General features: G+C 47.8%; 7 protein-coding genes across 7 annotated transcripts; 3 read left to right on the forward strand and 4 right to left on the reverse strand.

Annotated features, from left to right (window-relative positions):
* The first annotated feature begins 493 nt into the window (after positions 1 to 493).
* Positions 494 to 2,229, forward strand: FOMMEDRAFT_125370 (nucleotide-diphospho-sugar transferase). Its single transcript, XM_007268102.1, has 3 exons — positions 494 to 661; positions 728 to 1,100; positions 1,156 to 2,229. The coding sequence occupies exons 2-3, from the start codon at positions 931 to 933 to the stop codon at positions 1,991 to 1,993; spliced, it is 1,008 nt and encodes a 335-aa protein (XP_007268164.1). The 5' UTR covers positions 494 to 661; positions 728 to 930; the 3' UTR covers positions 1,994 to 2,229.
* A 377-nt stretch (positions 2,230 to 2,606) lies between these two features.
* Positions 2,607 to 4,513, forward strand: FOMMEDRAFT_147593 (DUF962-domain-containing protein). Its single transcript, XM_007268103.1, has 5 exons — positions 2,607 to 2,677; positions 2,767 to 2,843; positions 2,914 to 3,070; positions 3,146 to 3,886; positions 3,938 to 4,513. The coding sequence occupies exons 1-4, from the start codon at positions 2,645 to 2,647 to the stop codon at positions 3,524 to 3,526; spliced, it is 648 nt and encodes a 215-aa protein (XP_007268165.1). The 5' UTR covers positions 2,607 to 2,644; the 3' UTR covers positions 3,527 to 3,886; positions 3,938 to 4,513.
* A 546-nt stretch (positions 4,514 to 5,059) lies between these two features.
* On the reverse strand, positions 5,060 to 5,857 carry FOMMEDRAFT_89481 (nucleotide-diphospho-sugar transferase; the record flags this gene model as incomplete). Its single annotated transcript, XM_007268104.1, has 1 exon — positions 5,060 to 5,857. A coding segment is annotated over one exon (798 nt), but the record flags the coding sequence as incomplete, so codon positions are not given.
* Positions 5,858 to 7,294: 1,437 nt separating this feature from the next.
* Positions 7,295 to 8,772, reverse strand: FOMMEDRAFT_88924 (eukaryotic translation initiation factor 2B delta subunit; the record flags this gene model as incomplete). The annotated part of the gene is made up of 4 exons (XM_007268105.1): positions 7,295 to 7,862; positions 7,921 to 8,048; positions 8,103 to 8,282; positions 8,341 to 8,772. 4 exons carry the CDS (start codon positions 8,770 to 8,772, stop codon positions 7,295 to 7,297), a joined length of 1,308 nt encoding a protein of 435 aa, XP_007268167.1.
* Positions 8,773 to 13,815: 5,043 nt separating this feature from the next.
* Positions 13,816 to 16,077, reverse strand: FOMMEDRAFT_110289 (Pentulose kinase). Its single transcript, XM_007268106.1, has 6 exons — positions 15,545 to 16,077; positions 15,073 to 15,479; positions 14,783 to 15,008; positions 14,536 to 14,716; positions 14,098 to 14,459; positions 13,816 to 14,020 (listed from the first exon to the last, which is right to left on the reverse strand). Exons 1-6 carry the CDS (start codon positions 16,019 to 16,021, stop codon positions 13,874 to 13,876), a joined length of 1,800 nt encoding a protein of 599 aa, XP_007268168.1. The 5' UTR covers positions 16,022 to 16,077; the 3' UTR covers positions 13,816 to 13,873.
* A 226-nt stretch (positions 16,078 to 16,303) lies between these two features.
* Positions 16,304 to 17,010, forward strand: FOMMEDRAFT_110293 (uncharacterized protein). The gene is made up of 2 exons (XM_007268107.1): positions 16,304 to 16,578; positions 16,695 to 17,010. Exons 1-2 carry the CDS (start codon positions 16,311 to 16,313, stop codon positions 16,856 to 16,858), a joined length of 432 nt encoding a protein of 143 aa, XP_007268169.1. The 5' UTR covers positions 16,304 to 16,310; the 3' UTR covers positions 16,859 to 17,010.
* Positions 17,011 to 17,027: 17 nt separating this feature from the next.
* Positions 17,028 to 19,269, reverse strand: FOMMEDRAFT_169123 (ACBP-domain-containing protein). Its single transcript, XM_007268108.1, has 6 exons — positions 19,066 to 19,269; positions 18,989 to 19,002; positions 18,842 to 18,905; positions 18,627 to 18,699; positions 18,458 to 18,548; positions 17,028 to 18,402 (listed from the first exon to the last, which is right to left on the reverse strand). The coding sequence occupies exons 1-6, from the start codon at positions 19,176 to 19,178 to the stop codon at positions 17,090 to 17,092; spliced, it is 1,668 nt and encodes a 555-aa protein (XP_007268170.1). The 5' UTR covers positions 19,179 to 19,269; the 3' UTR covers positions 17,028 to 17,089.
* Positions 19,270 to 19,992: the final 723 nt, after the last annotated feature.

Here is a 19,992-nt window from a genome sequence, read left to right on the forward strand (position 1 = left end):
TGCAGTAACTGAGTAAGTATTAAAGTATTGATCTTGGCGACCCAAATGTCGGGTGCTGAGTGATTATGTAATTGATATCATATTTCAAAGAAGTTACAGATCAAGCAGTTGCCTATTTTGGCATGATACCTAAAGAATTCACTTTGCTACAGACCTTTGGGACGTCAAGGTTTATTCTTGATGCACGAGCTCCTTTTACTTGCTCCTACCTTACTGATGGTAATTTGAACTCGAGGACAAATGCTTGTCTCCTCTTAAATCCACTTAATGAACCGTGGCGCGCCGAGTAGCCAAGATCTAAGGTTGACGTGTCGCAGTGTCATTGCGATCAAGCTTCAAGGCACAATCTTGTAATGAAAGGGCACTGATACTCTATGGGATTTGAAGACGTGTCTCGCAAACTAGGTACGTGTGTCTTACAAACACGCTAAGGACAGCAGGCTGCGCTGTGCACGACTCGGCGGCCGGCTATCCTTCGCGGTGCTCTGTCAGCCATGTGCGCTTCTAGCTAATACATATCGGGAAGTACACCGAAGACACGGCTTTTTCACTAGATCCAAATGTCCCTTTTTCTTGAATTTACTTTGCAACATTGCAGCTCTACCTTTTGGAAAAAAGTTCACTCGTTTTTAGCAAATCGCAAAGCGGGCGAGGACCATGGGTAGGAACAATAATATTACCAAGTTATTAACTCGACAAGCTGGTTTACTTTGTATCTTGATCACAGATGCGATGTTTCATTATACATTACATACATGCCCGCCCGGTGCATAGCTAATGCCAGCCCTACCTTCATGACTGCGCGCTGTGGCTCGGCATCCTTAGCCCGGAAATTCGTACAAAAGACGGTGAAGGCAAGGCCGAGGTGACTCTTTCCACGATTCCTCATAGTCCATCCAGCCTAGGGATAAAAGCTAGAATATTTATACGATGTCCAACTACGGATACGACTACCTGCCCGCTGGATCGACTCGTAAGAGCAGGAGGTGCTTCTGGGCTTTCGTCTTCGCCGGGTTTAGTTTACTTGCCTTCGTGAACATCCTCGTTTTGAAGGCTTTATACCGTCCACCGTATAGTCTTCTCGACCGCTATCATCCATCGTGAGTTTGTTATTGTATATCAAATGGCAAACTACATTGCTAATGCATGCAATAGAAGAGGCCCTGATGAGGCGCATGGTCCATACCATAACGATGTGAACGTATTCGATATACCTACCCCAGATGAACGTGCAGTCGTAACAACAGTCTTCACAGAGTCTTACGTGCCAGCCGTGCTAAACCTAGGACACTCCTTGAGCACTACCCAGGTCTCTGCTCGGCGCATCATACTCTACATCCCCGAACGACTGTCGTCCCGGTCGATTTGTCAATTACAAGCAGTAGGTTGGGAGTTACACCCGATTGAGCGCATCGCACCACCGGATAGTGGGCGTGGACTGTTTCATCGCTTTGTTGACAACTACTCAAAACTCCACCTTTGGGCACTCGATCAAATCGGCATCAAAAGCGTCGTTTTCCTCGACGCTGATACTCTTGTCCGGAGTAATTTTGACGAGTTATGGTCTTTGCCGTTCGAATTTGCTGCCGTTCCGGATGTGTATGGGGATAAACGAGGTTTCACACTGAGCTTCAACGCTGGGGTGATGTTCCTACGTACTTCAACTGCAGTCTTCAACGACTTGTTGACCAAGATTGATTCTGAGGACTATCACCATGGGGAAGCGGAACAAGGGCTTTTGAACTGGTATTTTGCCGCACGCGTCGTGCTCCTTCCATACATCTACAACGCAAACCTTATGATCAAGCAACGCAGTCCGGAATTATGGCACGCGATCGAAGACGAAATACGCGTTGTGCATTATACAATGTTGAAACCTTTCATTGAAGAAGAGCGGCATCAGGCTATGGGCGGGATTTGGAAACCAGAGATGGAGTGGTGGGAGACTGCATGGCTTGATGCGTTCAGCAAGGACCTGCTTGGCAAATGCTAGTCCCTTCTTTTATCCCTTCATATGACTTTCCCCTTCATAAAAGGATTACCTGGCGCAGCATGGAAGTGAGCGGGAATACGAACGACCTCCTTGAAGGACTTGTTTACAGCCGCATCGGAACGCCGAAGTCACCGTTTCATCTACTTACGAAGAACCACTGGCTATGAGGTAATGTCCGTGATCATCGATGCGCCTATAGCTAAACGGAATGGTCCATTTAATTCTCCGTTAAGAGGCCTAGGGGTGAAATAATGGACACTGCATGCGGAATATTAACGGGGAACTGGGAGACATTTATGACTTCAACAGTAGAAGCAATTCGGTAGATGTAGATGAAATTATAGGAGGAGAATGCTACTCGCAATATTGATACCTTTGTATGTATGAATTCGTATCTCCTTGGGCTAGCTGAAGCGAACATTAGTATCTTTTGGAGTGGAACATGGCTAGTTTATGCTAATACAGTCCTGGAAGGATAATGATGATCGATCGGAATCATATGAAATTCGGGGCGGCTATCATGGGATCATCATCCCGAGCCGTGAACGTCCGACGCGCTGAATTTGACTGAGGTCATCACTCAATTCGTCTTTGCATACGTTCATCACCCCATCACCATTCAACCTTCAAGAGGTGCAGGAACATTCAGACATGCCGGCAGACCTCTTCAACGTCGAGAAACAGGTGAAGCACTTCTACGATTATATGATTTGAATCACAGACATGAACTAATCACGAATTTATGCTCTTGTTGGTTTGGGTGGCACTTCTAGCTTGTCTTTTATGGCGCGTACCACTCGAATAAAGTCAATGTCCGGATACATATGGTTTGTGTGCCGATATTAATCTGGTGCGTCTTGTTGTATTTCTCTTGGTGTTGCAAGTGCCGTTTACTGACCGAAAAGTGCGTTCGTGGACAGGACGTTCCAAATCATGCTGGCTTCACTCCCAACACCGTCATTCTTCCCTGAATGCCAACATGACTTCAACTCTGTGCTTTCGTTCAAGTTCAACTGGGCTACTGTACAGGCCCTTCTGTACTTTGCGTACTACTTCACGCTGTTGCCATCCGCCACTGTGCGTATAACCCCCTATTTCGTTTAGACTTTCAACTGACTGGTATTCTGTCCGAAACCCCTGTTTACTTTGTAGTTATTATATGCCCCGCAGTCTGTAATTTCACTTCTATCGGCGATTGCCGTGGCGCACGACCAGTCGAACGTAGTAAAGGCACTTGCATTGCACGTTGTATGCTGGCTGGCGCAGTTCTATGGACATGGTGTGCATGAACGTCGGGCTCCTGCGCTGCTTGACAACCTCATTGGCGGTATGTCATGCCGCATGTCGCAATTTGAGTGCTTATTTACTTTGTTTGCATTGACAGCCGTTGTACTTGCGCCCTTCTTTGTCCACCTCGAACTTCTCTTCGAACTTGGCTATTTCCCCACCCTGCATCGTAACATGAAGAATGGTATCGGGAAAGAGGTCTTAAAGTTCAGGACATCCGAGGCACAGAAGAAACGTGCCTCATGAAGCCCGTCGAATAGAGGCTGCATTATGTTCGGAAGACTTTTGCGCACATTGATCATTTTGGATAATGCATTCCATAATACACCACCACGACTCTGTACCCATTTGCAATTATAACTACTGTATTCTCATGTATATTTTGTCTGAATGTAACTACGTCTTTCCGCCCGCGAACGTTGGCGTTTTGTCTTCGTCAAATATCCAAAGCAATAGATGGGGCATTCATAAGTCTCTGTAAGTAGTCGTTTAGAACCAGTCGTTGTTCGTCGTGAGCCCTGACGCAAGCGCGTGTGACGTTTATTGCAAGGCAGGCCGACGAGAATATTAACGTCTCAGAACGAGTAATGTTACTGTCATTCAATCCTAACTACTGTTATTAACATATAAGAAACAAGCAAGAGCATAATAAACTTACAATAAAAATAAATCTCCTTTATTCGATATTTATGCGTCACTTTTTCTTCCTTCTATCAGCCTCAACGACATAAAAGCCATCCCTCGTCACCTTCGCATGTCGTAACAAAGCCTTCCCATGCTCAACCTCCGGATCGTCAAACTCCACTTCTCGAGTATTTGAGGACAACTTCATTCCTTTCCCTGCTTCCCATATCCTTCCGTCCGGTATCACACTCGTACTCTCACCCTCACCCATAGTCTCATTCCTATCACCATGTTCACCAGTCTGATCCTCAGGAACTTGCCGAAGACCAGCAGAGGAACCAGAGGAGGTATCGACAAGCCTAACAGCTTCCACGAGCCTCACCATCTCTTCCAACTCTTCTCTCAGCCTCTCGGCTTTCTCGGATCCTTCTTCGGGCGGGACAAGAGCAGAGAGCTTGTGTAGTTTTATCAGCTCTGCGTGAGTGAGGCGTGGACGTGGGTAGGACGCGAGGAGTGCGTGGACGGACCACGTTGGTTTTGTTGGAATCGGGTCGACGTCTGATGGATTGGACTTGTTGGAATTTGCATGAGAAGAGGAGAGAGAAAAGAGTTTCTTGTTACATCTTGGGAGGAAGGCAAGGCGTCTAACTGACAGCATTTAGGTCAGTAGGTTAGGAGAAACAGATCTCTGCATACTTCTCAAAGTAATCGGCAGATGCAACTAATCGATTACGTAATTCAAAGGTTTATATTTAGCGTCACCTAGTAATTTCGTGAGTCTGATGCAGCGTAAGAGATTGCCTTTTATATATATACGAGAGATACAAAGCAGCACGGAGACGTCCGTTCTATTATTATACCGTCCCATCCCAATTAATGTGAGCATTCGACATTGCAGGCAGCGTCTAAATGCCCCCATACAATGATACATTGTTCCCGTCTGTATAAGAGGCTGCTAATTTTAGCTCTCAATCAAGGGTTGGATGCTAAACTCCTGCATCAAGTCCATCACCGCCGTCAGATTGGTATCTGTGTTCGTAAACACAACTTGTGAGGGAGCTCCATCATCGTCGGATAGCGTCGAGCAGGTTTCAAACCGGAGAGGGAGTCGATGTGACGATCTGTCATATCCAAAAGGCTCTTCTGTTATCTAGTTCAACACTTCCCTTGTATATCCTTAAATGTATTTTTCCAAGCTGCGTCCCAAAGCTCCAGCTCTGCTTCCCAGTGTCCGGTCGATGCGCGATGTCTTTCCTTTTCCAGGAACGGTTTCATCATCGTGTAGTGTACGACACGCATGTCCTTTTCAATAGCTTGCCATACTGCTGGACTGCGTTGCTTGATCACAAGGTTTGCGTTGTAGATGTATGGCAGTCGTACGACCTGTGAGGCGAAGTACATGTTCAAGAAGCCCTGCTCTGCGTCTAGTCGTCTGTAGTCTGCTGTCGCGATATTCTGCATCATATCTTTGAAGACATCGGTTGAAGGACGCAGGAACAACATCCCTGCATTGAAACTCAACGCAAAGCCTCGATTATCCTCATATACATCTGGAACAGCAGCGAACTCGAACGGCAGTGCCCACAACTCGTCGAAATTCTGGCGAACGACCATATCGGCATCCAGATATACAACACTCTTGATACCGATTTTGTCCAGAGTCCATAGCTGGAGTTTCGAATATTGGTCAAAGAATCGCTTATGGACCCCCTTCCCTCCATTCGGAGGCGGGATACGCACGATGGGACGGAGTTCCCAGCCACCTGCACGTAATTGGCATAGTGTCCGGTCAGAGATGCGGTCCGAAAAGTAAAGAAGTATACGGCGAGCGGCGATTGTGGCGTCTTGTAATGACCGGCCTAATGCAAGTGCGGCCGGGAAAAACTCTTCGGAATAGAGTGTTGTCACGACTGCACGTTCGTCTGGTTTTGGAATGATAAGTGAAGCCGTGTCATTGCCGAAAGCGTTTAGGGAGCCTTGGTGGACGGGTGAAAGCGAGTTGCTAAAGGGTAATAACTTGTGAGCTTCTTTCTGTGATCGAATAGCGAAACGGGAACCGACAGGGGCTGGAATGTATCATAAATACCAGGCGGTACGCGAAGGGACTTCAAGGCAATATAGTTGATGAAGACCAGTAGTGCCAGCCCGCCTGCTAGAATCCAGAGGTAATTTCTTCTGCGGTTGGGGCCAAGAGGGAGATAATCATAGCTGTAACCAGTGTTAGACATAACTGCGTGCCCAGTCCGGATGACTGATCAGTAGGGAAAGCGTAAACAGGCTTTTAGGCAAGGGCGATCGGGCTGACTATGCAAGGTAGGGAAGGGGGGAAAGCTCTCCGCGAGAAATTCAGTTAGCCACTCTATAAGTTACTTTGCACACGGAGCGGCGGACTCCGAAATTTGTTGTAGCCTACGTGGACCGCAGTTATGATATGCAGTTACGGTGAACAAAATTCGATTGAGTGTGATGCGCCCAGTCAAAGTACGGTGATTCTGTGCGCGCCTATGTTGATTTCACTAGCGAACGATCGGCACGACGGAGCGGTGCTGTCCGCTACGAGTAGACACGTTGTCCATGGACTTGACACAGCCTACGAGTCTAAGAGTAATATCCATCTACCAGATCGCAATCTAATCCGAGTTGTGGTGTAGTGACCGTGAGGTGGACCGAGTCATTGAGTTCAACATATGACAAAACCGTCAATACGGTCAGGGTCGAACTAACCTTATTCTGCATGTTTCGGCCTTTATGTAACTTGTTCAATTTGCTGCGAAGGTGATGCCAGTCCCCAATTGATTCGCGCAGAGCGACGTCGGCAATTACTCGTGCACAGGTCTTTCCTACCGGTTAGTCATAAAGAAGATATTTGGATTGGGGAACAGTTAGACGCCGGAACCAAATGTCAGGAGGAGACGTGCATTTAACCTCCAGGACTCATGTCTGTTACCTTCCTTGACATACATGATGTGCAGCTGTTTCCTCATGTTCGCTTGAGAAGTGGCGGCGAATGTGTGTCTAGTCGGGTTGGTGGGTTTACATTTTAATCTGTGCGAAAAAGTGAGGATATAAATAGACAATGAGACACCAACGGTTCGGAACCGAAGCCTCCGGAAAGTCGCCAAAGGGTATTGCCTTCTAGGTCTGAGTCTCCAATTCTTACGTTCCGTTTCGGAGGACGCCTGCGATTCTTCGAGAGCCAGAGGATTCCTCTATGTCGGAGAATCCACCAAGTTGTAGTCGAGATCATGGGAATGTTTGAACACCTACACATCTTCTAATCTGGCAATGATTCAATGATCGAAGTTGGCCGTGTCGCAAGCATCATAGCCAGCGTTGGTTACGGATTAAATTATATATAGCCATCTGTTAGTATGTCTAACCATCTACACTCTAAATCGTCTGGCGCCCAAGAGTAAGCGGTATAGAGCTGATGGAATTAGGCGGGATGATTCCAACTTCTGTCACCACTGCCGTAATATTCGCTGGTGGTGTCAAATCATACAACGGGTTACGTATTTCCAGGTTCGGCGACGGCTCCAATGTTAGTCGTTCGCGGGGGATCACCCGTGGGAACGTTTGGAAGATATCTCCAGCTGGCGCGAGTTCATTCTTCGTAAAACCATCAAGAATGACACTCTCCGCGAATTTGTAAGTCTCGCAGCATACAAGGACTGGGACTCCATGTGCTTTTGCGAGCATTGCGACGAGCGCGTTGCCCGAACGAGCGTACACCGCACCATCGGCGTGTAATGAGTGTGCTCCAAGGAGGACAATACTGGCTTGACTGATGACGGAGCCTAGCGCAGGAAGCAGCAGATACGTGCAAGGAATATCTGCTGCTGTGAGTACGGACAATAGGTGTTTCCCCTCTAGCATTGGTCGTGAGTCAACGACGATAACGGATATCCGTTTTCCATCTTCGTGAGCTCGAAGTAGGACTTTCTCGACGGCAGATGATCTGATGGTTCGCAATTGTGATAAATGAAGTTTGATTTAAGATGAGCAATACAACTAACCTAGCGAAAGTGAGAATGACATCGCCGTCTCGAATCTTCTGACCAGCAGAATCTTGGATAACCTGGTCCGCAATAATTATTCGGTCCCGGATGTAATTGTCTATCTTGCGGCATAAGAGGTCCTTTGCCTAAATCATGCAAACAATCAAAGCAGCTACAACACAAATTAAAGTATTACGCACATCCTGTTCAGGCATGTCGATGTCTGATCCACTTATTTCTAGCTTAAGTTGCCGGATAGCATTACCCATAGTCACTGCCATGGGACGCGCCGAAACCAGGTGATTGATTTGCGGATTAAGATGCGTCATCAGATGCCGGGAGAGGGTCGTATTAGGAGGAGTAGAGTAATCTTGAATTACCTTTTGCAGTGACAGATAAATTCCCAAAACTAATTTTAAAAAGTAACAAAGTACGTACGGTTTTAAACGCAGTTAACGTGGCGATACAACGTGCATTGGCCCCGGTCAGCTTGAAGCTTGAGAACTGAAGCCCGAGGCGAACAATTGCAGGGTGAATGTCGCCCTTCACGTTGCTCGGTGCCTTCGGTAGTCCAAAATGCGCAAATATTCGAAGACCGCGAGTCGACAAGCCAGTATCCTCTCCATGTGTCGAGTCACGAGCATCCCTTCCGGGCCCTCGTGCTTGACCGAACACAGATCGTGTCGGCGTATCTCCGCTTTCTGTTGGCCTCCTCGGCCTCCCTGGCGTATTGGGCACACTTGCCTGTACTCCTCCTGGCTTTGCAGTACCCTTGCCTTTTGGGCCACCTTTTTCTCCTCCTTGTGCCGCAGCTGCCGCCTTAGCAGCACGCTGACTTTCTTGAAGTTCTCTCCTTTGTGCCTTTGTCATATTCTTATGCTTCGGCCTTCCGTCTTGCTGTCCTGAGGGAGCTGCATTGCCGCTGGTCTGCGGAGTAATGTTTGATCCTGGAATCGACGAAGTAGGCCGTGCGTGTTCGGCAGGTGCGGCCATGACCAGTAGTACTCTTTAAACGGTAACAATATTGAGTCAACGTTTGTGTGTGATGCGACTAGTGATTCTGTAGCAGACTCAAGAACGTTGTAGTGACCACTCCGCTTTAGAGTCAACGCGTTTATGACTCACAAGTTGTGCATATGCACTTCCTAAATAAGGCTCTGTGGTCGTGAGAACTTATTTCCCAGTCAGTCCACTCCGACTGTGGCACCCAAGCGTCAGTCACAGGTCTACTGAACTGCACTCAGTCAGCGTCAGCGACACTCTCTGCTGTCCGCGGTCGCAACCGCAAACCATCCTTTCGTTGCAGGATACTTTATCTAGAATAACGGTTTTACTCTATTTGATTCGTCTAATAATCATATCGAGAAATCATGGTGTGTTGGGACTTTCATTTTCCAACGGAGAGTTTGACTGACTTTTTCTTCTGCACTAAAGGGTGTTCCCGCTCTTTTCAGGTGGCTTAGCAAGAAATACTCTAGGATCGGTGCGTTATTGTATTCACTGCAGCTTTCAGTGCACAATGCTCATAAAACACGTCTTCTGTAGTTTTGCCCGTCGTTGAAGATGAGGAGCAAAAAATGTCCGGCGAAGATGGGGAAGAAATCACCGTACCGATAGACTTTAGCGCTCCTAATCCAAATGGCACTGAATTTGACAACCTTTATCTTGACATGAATGGGATTGTAAGTCCGGGTTACATGAAAACTTCTCCATATACTGATTTCTTCACAGGTCCACCCCTGTACGCATCCTGAAGGTAAACCCGCACCGGAAACTGAGGAAGAGATGATGGTGGAGATCTTCAAATATACTGAGCGAGTCGTAAATATGGTACGACCCCGTAAGCTTTTGCTTATGGCTATAGGTAAGCCTTATATCTCATGTTTAGTTGTGCGAGCAAATGCTGACTGGTCCATAGATGGTGTTGCTCCGCGTGCGAAGATGAACCAACAGCGGTCACGTCGGTTCCGTGCGTCTCAAGAGGCGAAGGATAAGGAACAAGCAAGGGAAGAGAGCTTGCTGCTTTGGGAGTGTAAGTCGTTGGTGTTAATGATGTCTAATTGCATATTAATCCATTGGATTGTTAGCGATGGGTCAGAATGTCACAGACGAGATGCGGAATAAGAAGACCTGGGACTCAAATGCCATCACTCCCGGGACTCCATTCATGGATCTCCTTGCAAAGTCTCTACGATACTGGGTTGTGCAGAAGATGAACACCGATCCAGGTTGGAAGAATCTGGAGGTCATCATTTCTGATGCGAGTGTTCCTGGTGAGGGTGAACACAAGATTATGGACTTCATTCGTAGACAGCGCTCAAATCCTGGTCATGATCCTAACACCCGTCACGTAATATATGGATTGGTAAGACGTCTTGCTCACATACGTCGAATAAATTGGCTCATCACTTTATTCTCGTCCAGGATGCCGATCTTATCATGCTATCTCTTGCTACCCATGAACCACATTTCCGTGTTCTTCGTGAGGATGTATTTTTCCAAGACACTAGTTCAACTGCATGCCGTACCTGTGGCCAGGAGGGACATTATGCAGCCCAATGCACTGGCGAGGCGAAGATTAAGGCAGATGAGCACGACACAAAAACTGCACCCATAACAAAAAAACCATTCATTTTCCTCGACGTCCCTACCCTTCGAGAATACCTTGAAATCGAACTCAACGTCTCCAATGTTCCCTTCCCATTTGACTTTGAACGTGCCATTGATGACTGGGTGCTCCTCATCTTCTTCGTCGGAAATGACTTCCTCCCACATCTTCCTTCCCTCGAAATTCGTGAGGGTGCAATCGACACACTATTAAAGATCTGGAAGAGAGAACTACCAAGAATGGGCGGTTACATAACGAACCATGGAAAGCTTGAGTATGATCGTGCTGGTCTCATACTTGAGGGTGTCGCCAGAGAGGAAGATCATATCTTCAGACGTAGACGGGAAGGTCTGCTAAACTATTTATCTGATTGCACCTTAAGAGTCAATATTCATCATGATCTGATATGTTTATATAGCCGAGGAAAGGCAGGAACAGAATGCGAAGAGACGTAAAATTGAGGCTGAGCAACGCAAGAACGTATCAATGATGTCCGTCAAGCCTTCAGCTTCTCTTCAACTCTCTGGCACTCCTTCTGTGCCTCCAGGATTGTCAGGTCCTCATGGATTGCCTCCACGTCCGAACTTCGATAGCTTTGAGAATGCTGCAAATTCCCTGGGGTTCGGTGCACCAGGTGCTGGCTCTGACTCGCTTGACAAGAGGCAGCAGGTTCGTACGGCTAACCTTAGTGCAGCCGAAATGCTGAAAGCGGAGATGATGACTGCTACTCCGATGAACCCTGATGCGTGGAAGAAAGGTCCGACTGAGGCGCGGGCGACAGCCATGCAAGTCGACGTTGCCGCAAAGGCAACGACTCCATCTCCGATGGAGCCAGTTTCTGCCCAGTCTCAACAGAGCAGCGTAGATGAAAATGTGCCTGGCACAGGTGAACAGCCTATGACTGACGATTCTGCATCCGAAGCGAAACAAATTGAGCAGCCTGCACCTCTTCCAGATGGTGAGACTGCTGATGGTGATTCGTCGCCACGCGGTGTCAAGCGAAAAATCGACGATGCAGACGCTGAAGGTGAAGACGATGAGGACTATGACTTGGGTCCCGATGATGAAGAAGAAGATGCACCTACTACGAAAAAGACTCTAACTCTGAATGTCAATCCAGACGGCACGGTTGAGCAGGAGGACACCGTGAAGTAAGCTTATTCAAACTTCTACTAATTTATTATAACTAATCTGTCTTCGTGAGGCTATGGGAGCCTGGATACAAGGAACGATATTACATGCAGAAGTTTGGAGTGGAGTACAGTGATACTGAATTTAGAAGAAAGTACGCAGAATTCGCAGCGCAATCCTTTTATCAGTTACTGATTTCCTACCCTGTGTAGAATTACCACCTCATATATAGAAGGTATGAGTTGGGTACTGCAATACTATTATCAAGGAGTACGCACTTTGTATTTGAACAACTCGGCCAATGTACTTACAATTTAACCTATAGACTCCGTCTTGGACGTGGTACTACCCATACCATTTCGCTCCCTTCGCTGCGGATTTCTGGGACTTAGGAGGCATGGATATCAAGTTCGATCTTGGCCAGCCGTTCAAGCCATTCGAGCAATTGATGGGCGTCTTCCCTGCCGCAAGGTTTGTGACTTGCTTTACTTCCTCCGAGATAGATACTTACTGACCTTGACTTCACTTTCAGTCGACAACATATCCCTGAGGTCTTTCACTGCCTCATGACCAATACTGATTCACCAATTATTGACTTCTACCCCAAAACGTTCGAAATCGATATGAATGGGAAGAGGATGGCCTGGCAAGGCGTGGCCTTGTTGCCTTTTATTGACGAGAAACGGTTACTAGACGCTATGCATGCGCGGTACGAAGGGTTGACGGAGGAAGAGGTTCGAAGGAATACATGGGGTAACAATGTCATATACGTTGCAGATGAACATCCCTTGTATCCCTCGCTGGAGAGCCTTTATGCGAAGCGCAAGGACGATAAGGTTTGTTATTTGATTAACTATTTGGAAAGTTTGATCGGCTAATGTTGTATCAATTTAGCCCGTTCTAATCGATCCTAACCATAGTAAAGGCCTGAATGGAAGTCTTCTCCCAGACCCAGCTTGCGTGCCGGGATCTACATATGAAAGCCCACTTACGAGTCAAGGTCTGGAAGACATATCCGGAGACTGCTCACTTGCTGCACTGTACCTCTTCCCGAAGCAGCTTGTACCCCATCATTCTGTGCTTTTACCCGGTGTTCGTCGCCCGCCGCGTGTACTCGGCAAGGAAGACTTCGAGACGATTCGGTCGGGAGGCCGGGGACGTGGACGAGGTCGGGATGTAGGGTTCCACGCCATCAATAGCGGTAGAGAGGGCTATGGGCGCGGACCACAGAGAAATGGATATGGGAATGGACAATCTTATGGCGGGTACGGCGGTAATGGGAGGAACGGTGGGTATGGTGGGCAAGGCGGTGGATATGGTGGACAAGGCGGTGGGTACGGTGGACAAGGTGGTGGGTACGGTGGATATGGCGGTGGAAGCAACGCTTACCCTGACCGAGGACTCCCTCCACCTCGAGGACGAGGAGACTATAGTAAGCCAGGATACGGAGGCCCTCCTTCACGGTCGACTTACCAAGCTGAACCCGTTGGTGGTGCTTATGGACGACAGAGTAGCGCATATCAAGGTAGTGGTGGACCTAACACTGGTTATGGTCGGCCTCCGCCTCCGCCGTCCTATGGTGGTGGTAGTTCAGGACGTGGAGGAGGATATGGACAGACGCAGTCATATTCGTCAGGATACAATAGCAATGCTTATGGTGGGAACTCGCGAGATAGGTATGGTGGATATGGCAACACCGGAAGCGGAGGCGTTTCTTCATACGGCGGTTACGGAGGTAGCAGAAGTGATGCATCTGGTGGATATGGAGGATCTGGTGGAGGATACGGTGGCGGACGAGGCGGTTCTAGTGCCAGTGCTGGGCAGTACGGTCAGAGTCAGACAAATTATGGAGGATATGGGCGAGGTACCCCTCAGTCTTCATATGCAGGACGTGGACGGGGGTATGGTCGTTATTAAACGGAAGTCGATTAACCAATACCATGCTGGTAGGCTTTGTGCCTTGATCTTGGATATCTTTAGTCTTATTTCATTATGCATATTTTTTCAACATGTATGCTATAGAATAGTCGCCTTTTCGTTGAAAGATCACCTATTATGATCTATTCGTGTCGATCAGAGTTGCTTACTCTCAATGAATATCACCGTGGCGTGTATATCCTATTTACTCAAAACGCGTCTATGCAGAAATCATATACATATCATTTTTATTTTTACGGTTTTCTCAGTTTACTCCGTCTATTTCTATTTGCTTTAAGTGTTTGCAGTGCAGTATCATGCACTTGCAGCAGCGATTTCCTTCCGCCAGCGTTTCTGAATCTCGATGCTCTCCAGGAAGATCTTGTACTTCGCCTCGAGGAGTTTCTTCTCGCGTGGGGAGGCAGCTGGTGAGACGAGTGTTCCGCTTGGTGTCATTTCAACCTTGAAGGAGGGTCACAAATTAGCGCCATTAAATCAAAGGACGGAAAGACTACCGAAGAAAGAAAAACGTAACTGACCATGATATCCCAGAGCAGATCCTGTTTTGTATTTCCTTCCTGCCGTTCCCTCGCAAACCTAGCAAGCATCGCACTCCCCCTCGACACAGCATCCGCCGTCGACTCCGGTAACACAACAGGCATCCCCACAACATCCGCAAAAAGCTGCATCAGTTTCGCGTTCTTAGCTTGTCCCCCACTCATATAGAGTTCACTAATTTGATGGCCGGCTGTGTTCATGGAGTCGACGATGTGTCGAGTTTGGAGGGCGATGGACTCGAGTGTGAGGTGGAATTTGCGGGCGAGGTCGTGTAGGGAGCTGTCGAGTTGGAGCCCTGTGATGGAGCCTCGCATTTCCGGGTCGGCGATTGGGGAGCGGTTACCTGGGGGGTATTCATAAATACAGATATGCATGAGGAGAAAAGTGTGAAATGTGGGTTTATGAGAGGGGATACCTACCGTGCAAGTCAGGATATAAATGCATGTCCTTTGTTAGCTCCGTCAAAGTCTCGAACCCTTTCTCTTTACGCTGTCTTTCCAATTCGTTAGCGAGGACGATATGGATACTAGTCTTCTCATTCTCCGCAATTTCTTTCAGCTGTGGATAAGCTGCGTGTGTCGTAATCATGAAATCGATCAGCTATAGAATAAGAACGTAAAATTGCTGAGTATATGCGCTATATCCGCACAGTGATGTCGAATGCACCTGTCCTGTAGAACTCTGGCCCCCTTCGTTCATCCACCAACCAGGGAAGACAGCATCTTTGTAAGGGCCCCAGACTCCAGGTACGAAGACACCTTCAGGAGATTGTACAATAAAGCAAGTAGATGTACCAGCGCAGGGAGCAAGACGGTGTCTTGATGTCTCAAGCGTAGCGATAGCTGAATCTGGAGAATGCTTTGCGGCAATCGTTCCAACCCACCCTGCATAGCTAATACATGTTAGCATATACTGTGCTGTTATTTAAGTTAATAGATTGAAAAGTAAAGACACACGCGTCAATTACGGCACTACCAACAGGAGTGCCTGTCAATAACCCAAGTTCCTTAGCAGCTTTCTCGCCCAGGCCTTTTCCGACAGGAAGACCAGCCGTCAACGTATCGGTCTTCTTCCTATTCTTCTTTGTGCTGTCTTTGACCGGACCGAGTTGCGCATAGTTATTCTGGATGAACTCGCCAAGTCCAATCTGCTCAAAGAACGAGTCTTGCCAACCTGCAGGACCATCCTCGCCCTTGTCTGGAACGTAGGAACATTTACATGTTATAGAACATGCGGAGCGGGTTATCTCGTCCGTGGCGCGATACGTGAGGAAGTCCGGTAGATCGAAGAATTGACAGCGCGAGAAGAGGGAATTGTCCATATGTTTCTTAAGCCAGAGAGTTTTAGGGATTTCCATCTCAAGCTACAGAATATCATCGTCAATATAGTATTAGAGGTATACTGTATTAATTTTGAGTTGAGGCTTACACTCATCACACCCCCAACATAATCAAGCACAACAGACCCCGTACTATTAATCAATTTCGCCTCTTCCTCCGCTCGATGGTCCGCCCAAAGAATGATATTCCTCTCACCAACTTTACCAAGGTCCTCACCCTTCGTCACCGTAACAGGGTTCCCCTGCAAGTCAGTAACAGCAAGCGAGCACGTCGCATCGAACCCAATACCCTTCACACGCGCAGGATCTATCTTGCTTTTCCCATCCTTTCCAAGTACTTGCGCGACGCAGAGGCAAATTGCGTCCCAGATATCTGTTGTAGACTGCTCGAAGATACGGTGATCGTCCGACGCGCGGAACGTTTTGGTTTCTTTTGTCGCGGACGCCACGATCCCGCCTGAATGCGCGACGAGTGCGGCGCGTACGGAGCCTGTTCCGACGTCGATTCCGATGTATAGTGGTTCGTTCTCGCCGACGGTTGGCTTGTTGGTGTTTGATGCAGACATCTTGGTTATCGTCGCCCGTAGAAGCGTTGTATGGATTGTGCTTGATGTTGGTGGTGGAGAGCAGCTAAGAAATTCAGGCTCCGTGCGTACGTACTGCGAAGTCCAGGTAATCTAATAATTAAATTAGATTGGATTGGACTATTCTAATGATCGGCCCGCCGATCTTTCGTGTCGATCTCTATAAAAGGAAATAACTTCTTCACTGCAAATCTCCAAGCAAGTCAAAGTCTCGACTCTCGACTCTTTAAACTAAACCAAAAATTCAACGCAGCACATCCAGTTCACGACCATGAACGCCTCTCGCATCCTCCGCAACAACATCCTCCCACGCGCAATAGCAAACCTCATACCCAAAGAAACCGTCGAAGCACTCTCCAACAAACCGCGCAACCTCTACGAAACACTTGCGCGCCTTCCACGGGACGGCGTCGGCGCACGCGTCTTCCAAACTCGTTGGCAATCCAAGGGCATCGAGGGTAGTTTCTGGGAAATCTCGAGGGTGAAACTTGAACATGAGGGGACGAGGGGACGGGCGTGGGGGAGACTTGTTTGGCGAGGTACGTTGTCACTCTGTTTCGATACTTCATTTCACGATTCCACCTTTTTTTTTGGACTGGATGAGTTTATCTTCCTTTTTTGGTTTCGAGTTATTCTGATTACTTTTATGTTTCAGGAAAGCCCGTTAGTGAGCGAGAAGAGGTGGTAAGAGGTGGATTAAAATATATGTGGGCCCAAGGGGTGTCAAGGGGCAAGAACCAGCCAGCCGTTCAGGACGTTTCGTCACGACCTGTTTTGGAGCAAATGAAGAAAACGGCGAAAGAACGAAGAGCATCGTAGGCCAATCGTAATATTCCGGACGGTATCGCACTTGCAAGTGTGATGTACTGGCTTTGGTACATGGGGAGATCAATCCACTTTCACTCAACCCTTTATTCTCGCAATATTTTCATGTATATGTCATTAATCATGCCATAATATTTACAATACTCGGTACATTGTGTGGGGTGGTATCTTAAGAGTCGTAAAAATCACAGCAAACGAGCCTAGAGAGGACCAAAGTCTCGTTTCTTACACTCCCTTTTCCACAAGCTGCCTCAACTCCGTTCCCTGTCCAACAATAGCACGCCAAACACCTTTCACCGCGTGTATGACTTCCCTCCTACGTACACCGCTCCGTCTCCACGCTCGCCGAGCAACGTACGCAACAAGAAGCACAAACGACGCGTCAAGCAGCAGACGTCGCAAAATGGCAAGCCCGGGGGAAAGCGGACGACGTCTTGTCCCCTCAGCATCTCTTCTCGCCAAAAGGAATGACACTACACGTCCGAGGAACTTTGTAAGACGTGCAAGCGGCGAGAGTACGGTACTCCATAATCCCATGTGATCCCACCCAAAGTAATCCTCGTCAAACTCCGTGAGCCAAGTCCAAATTGAACTTTCGTACCCTCTTCCTCGTCCACCTCCTGCGCCACCGAAGTAAGAAGAACGATATGGAGAACCAAGCGGCGAGTTTCCTCCACCCTGTGGTCCGCCTCGACCACCACTAAAAGACCCGTACGGTGAACCGCCTATTGAGCGACCTTCGATAATGTCCATACGTTCCTGTAGAGCAGTCAAATGCGCTTGAACATTCTCTACGGCCCGTTCAAGCGGCGAACGTATACTTGCGCCTGTGACAATTGAGCTTACTACACCCTGGCCCGAACCTGCTACCTGTCCTGGGCTGTTGCTATGGTGTGAAGTTACTCGATATGCCGGATGTCCTGGGTACATGTTTTCTGGATATGGATGTACGACGTTCGTATATGAACTTCCTCCTGACGCAGATACGGACATCCCCGATGCATGCGGGAGAACGCCCGAGGCTATGGGTGGTGGTGAAGGACCAGGGAAGGCAGATGGAGTCTCGAAACCTGGCATTGGCTGGACATTTGGCACCGAGCTACTCATACCGGAAGGAGCGCCTAACGCTCCGAATCCATGCTGGACAGACTGCGGCTGGATGTAAACACCGGAATGCCTCGGTAATTGGCCATAAGGTTGAGGGAGCTGCTGAGACTGTGTCATGTACGTTGCCGGACCGGAAGGTCCTGGAGGTGGAGATAGAGCAGCAGAACCGCCCATAGGTGTTCGATATCTATTTGACGAATGAGAGCTCTGAGGACGGCCCAGGAGACTTCGGTTCAGGTTGGGGTTCGACATGACTTGCTGTCGAGGGAGTCCTTCGCCAATTTGATCATCGTGTTCGTCACCTGAATTGCTTCCATCGTCATCTGAGCCTTCTGCGTGCTGCTGCTGTGGAAGTTGCCCTTGACCTGTCGTTCGTTCCTCTTCCTCCGAATCAGAGTCTGAGTCGCTGTCGTGGGATTTTGAGAATGATCCTATTCGTACTATTCAGCAATTGTACCTTCCTTCGTAAGCAATAGCCAGACTCACCACTCATCAGGACGTTAGCACTCGGGTCGTAGGCTTCGAGTTCCCTTATCAAGTCTTGTGCCAGGGTCTTATCTGGATACTTTTGTAATACCTAGGTTAAAATAGCGCAAAATCGCCAACATGAGCTTGATGACCCGGACGTCGAATATACCAATCATAGTATATATACCCGTAACAACTCCTCGACATATTGCCACTTAGCCTCGTACGTTCCTAATTCTTTATGTTTTGACCATGCATCCCTATGTGCGGTGCAGAAAAAGTGAGTGAACATTCCGCTTCATGAGAAAACACGTGAAAGCCGCGTGTACAGAAAATACACCGCACGAAGAGATGATGCCAATGGCGTCGGTGAGGGACGGCGAGCTCAACAAAAGAACTCACCATTTTGCTCTTCCAAGCATATCCCACATTGCAGGACGACCACCAGCCACGTTCCCAACAGTAGCTATTTCGTGTGGCGCGCACATGCGGAGGTAGAGAGATCGTCAGTCTTGTTCTTCGAGTTTGCATCGAGGTTATGAAACAAACCTTGCTTGTACAAACTATCCCAATATAAAAGATAAAAATGAGGACAAGAGAATGGATTTTAGAGGGTGAATGTATACCTGTACATGGCGAGTTTCTCCTCGTACCCCGTCTGGATCGGTCCTGTCTTGGGAAGAGACTGTACTATCTGCACTGCCCGATCAAATTGGGCATCTATGATTTGAGGGTCCATCTCCTTTGTGATACGCCTTTAGAATATTCAGGCTTCCTTGGGAGCTTGTATGTTTGGGAAAGAGATGTAAGCGAGGGAAGAGGACGGCGATGGGCAGCACGCGGGCTTGCGTTCGGTTCGGTTGAAACAAGAAAACAGCTGCATCTGGCGCTTTCCGGCGGGTAAATGCCGATCATAGACACCGAAGATAGGGATTCGCCACTTCGATCGTTTGCATCATTGACATTTTGCTGTAATTTTAGAATTGAATGTCATTGACTGACTGTCACGATGATAGGATGATATTGTATGGGTGACCTATGGGATACAGTAGAAAATATCTTATTGCGTGACAAAAACATATACAGTATACTTAATCATTAATGTACGTTTAATTTTGCTCAGACCACAACTCTAAGTCTCAGCCAAAACACATTGACATAATGTATAAATTGGATAATGTACTGTGCTTGGCTTTCTCCCAACATCACACAATGCAATAAGATATTTTCAATTGTATAGCCACTAAAGTATAAATCTTAGAGTAGCGAAAAATCATTGTATTTGCTTGATACAATCCACCTTGAGCACCCGAAGCCTATATGCATAGCTGGGACAGTTCAGCATCTGAGAGAGTTCTACTCACATCCAAAGACAATCTAAAAGAGGGCAGATAACAGTATCCTTCGTGTACTATCATTATGTATTTTTGGCGTATTGATTTTGCAGATAGACACCACTGGCACTCGGACGGACAGTTGGCAACTGACATGCACAGGAATTCCCATGCAAACTAGCAGAGTCCGGCTTACACGGAGCGTTAAGAGGGTATGTG

This window comes from Fomitiporia mediterranea (assembly GCF_000271605.1).
Source record: "Fomitiporia mediterranea MF3/22 unplaced genomic scaffold FOMMEscaffold_8, whole genome shotgun sequence".
Lineage (NCBI taxonomy): Eukaryota > Fungi > Basidiomycota > Agaricomycetes > Hymenochaetales > Hymenochaetaceae > Fomitiporia > Fomitiporia mediterranea.

Bases quoted from the DNA above. Each gene is read 5' to 3' on its own strand.
- FOMMEDRAFT_125370 (XM_007268102.1), top strand. From the start codon at position 931: ATGTCCAACTACGGATACGACTACCTGCCCGCTGGATCGACTCGTAAG. The intron at 1,101-1,155 runs GTGAGTTTGTTA...TGCATGCAATAG, and splicing joins CTCGACCGCTATCATCCATC to AAGAGGCCCTGATGAGGCGC.
- FOMMEDRAFT_147593 (XM_007268103.1), top strand. From the start codon at position 2,645: ATGCCGGCAGACCTCTTCAACGTCGAGAAACAG. The intron at 2,678-2,766 runs GTGAAGCACTTC...TGGCACTTCTAG, and splicing joins TCTTCAACGTCGAGAAACAG to CTTGTCTTTTATGGCGCGTA. The intron at 3,071-3,145 runs GTGCGTATAACC...TTTACTTTGTAG, and splicing joins CGCTGTTGCCATCCGCCACT to TTATTATATGCCCCGCAGTC.
- FOMMEDRAFT_110289 (XM_007268106.1), bottom strand. From the start codon at position 16,021: ATGTCTGCATCAAACACCAACAAGCCAACCGTCGGCGAGAACGAACCA. The intron at 15,480-15,544 runs GTAAGCCTCAAC...GATATTCTGTAG, and splicing joins ATGTTGGGGGTGTGATGAGT to CTTGAGATGGAAATCCCTAA. The intron at 14,460-14,535 runs GTAGGTATCCCC...AATACCCCCCAG, and splicing joins TTTATATCCTGACTTGCACG to GTAACCGCTCCCCAATCGCC.
- FOMMEDRAFT_110293 (XM_007268107.1), top strand. From the start codon at position 16,311: ATGAACGCCTCTCGCATCCTCCGCAACAACATCCTCCCACGCGCAATA. The intron at 16,579-16,694 runs GTACGTTGTCAC...TTTATGTTTCAG, and splicing joins GGGGAGACTTGTTTGGCGAG to GAAAGCCCGTTAGTGAGCGA.
- FOMMEDRAFT_169123 (XM_007268108.1), bottom strand. From the start codon at position 19,178: ATGGACCCTCAAATCATAGATGCCCAATTTGATCGGGCAGTGCAGATA. The intron at 18,700-18,841 runs GTGAGTTCTTTT...CACCGCACATAG, and splicing joins ATGCTTGGAAGAGCAAAATG to GGATGCATGGTCAAAACATA. The intron at 18,403-18,457 runs GTGAGTCTGGCT...TAGTACGAATAG, and splicing joins TGCTAACGTCCTGATGAGTG to GATCATTCTCAAAATCCCAC.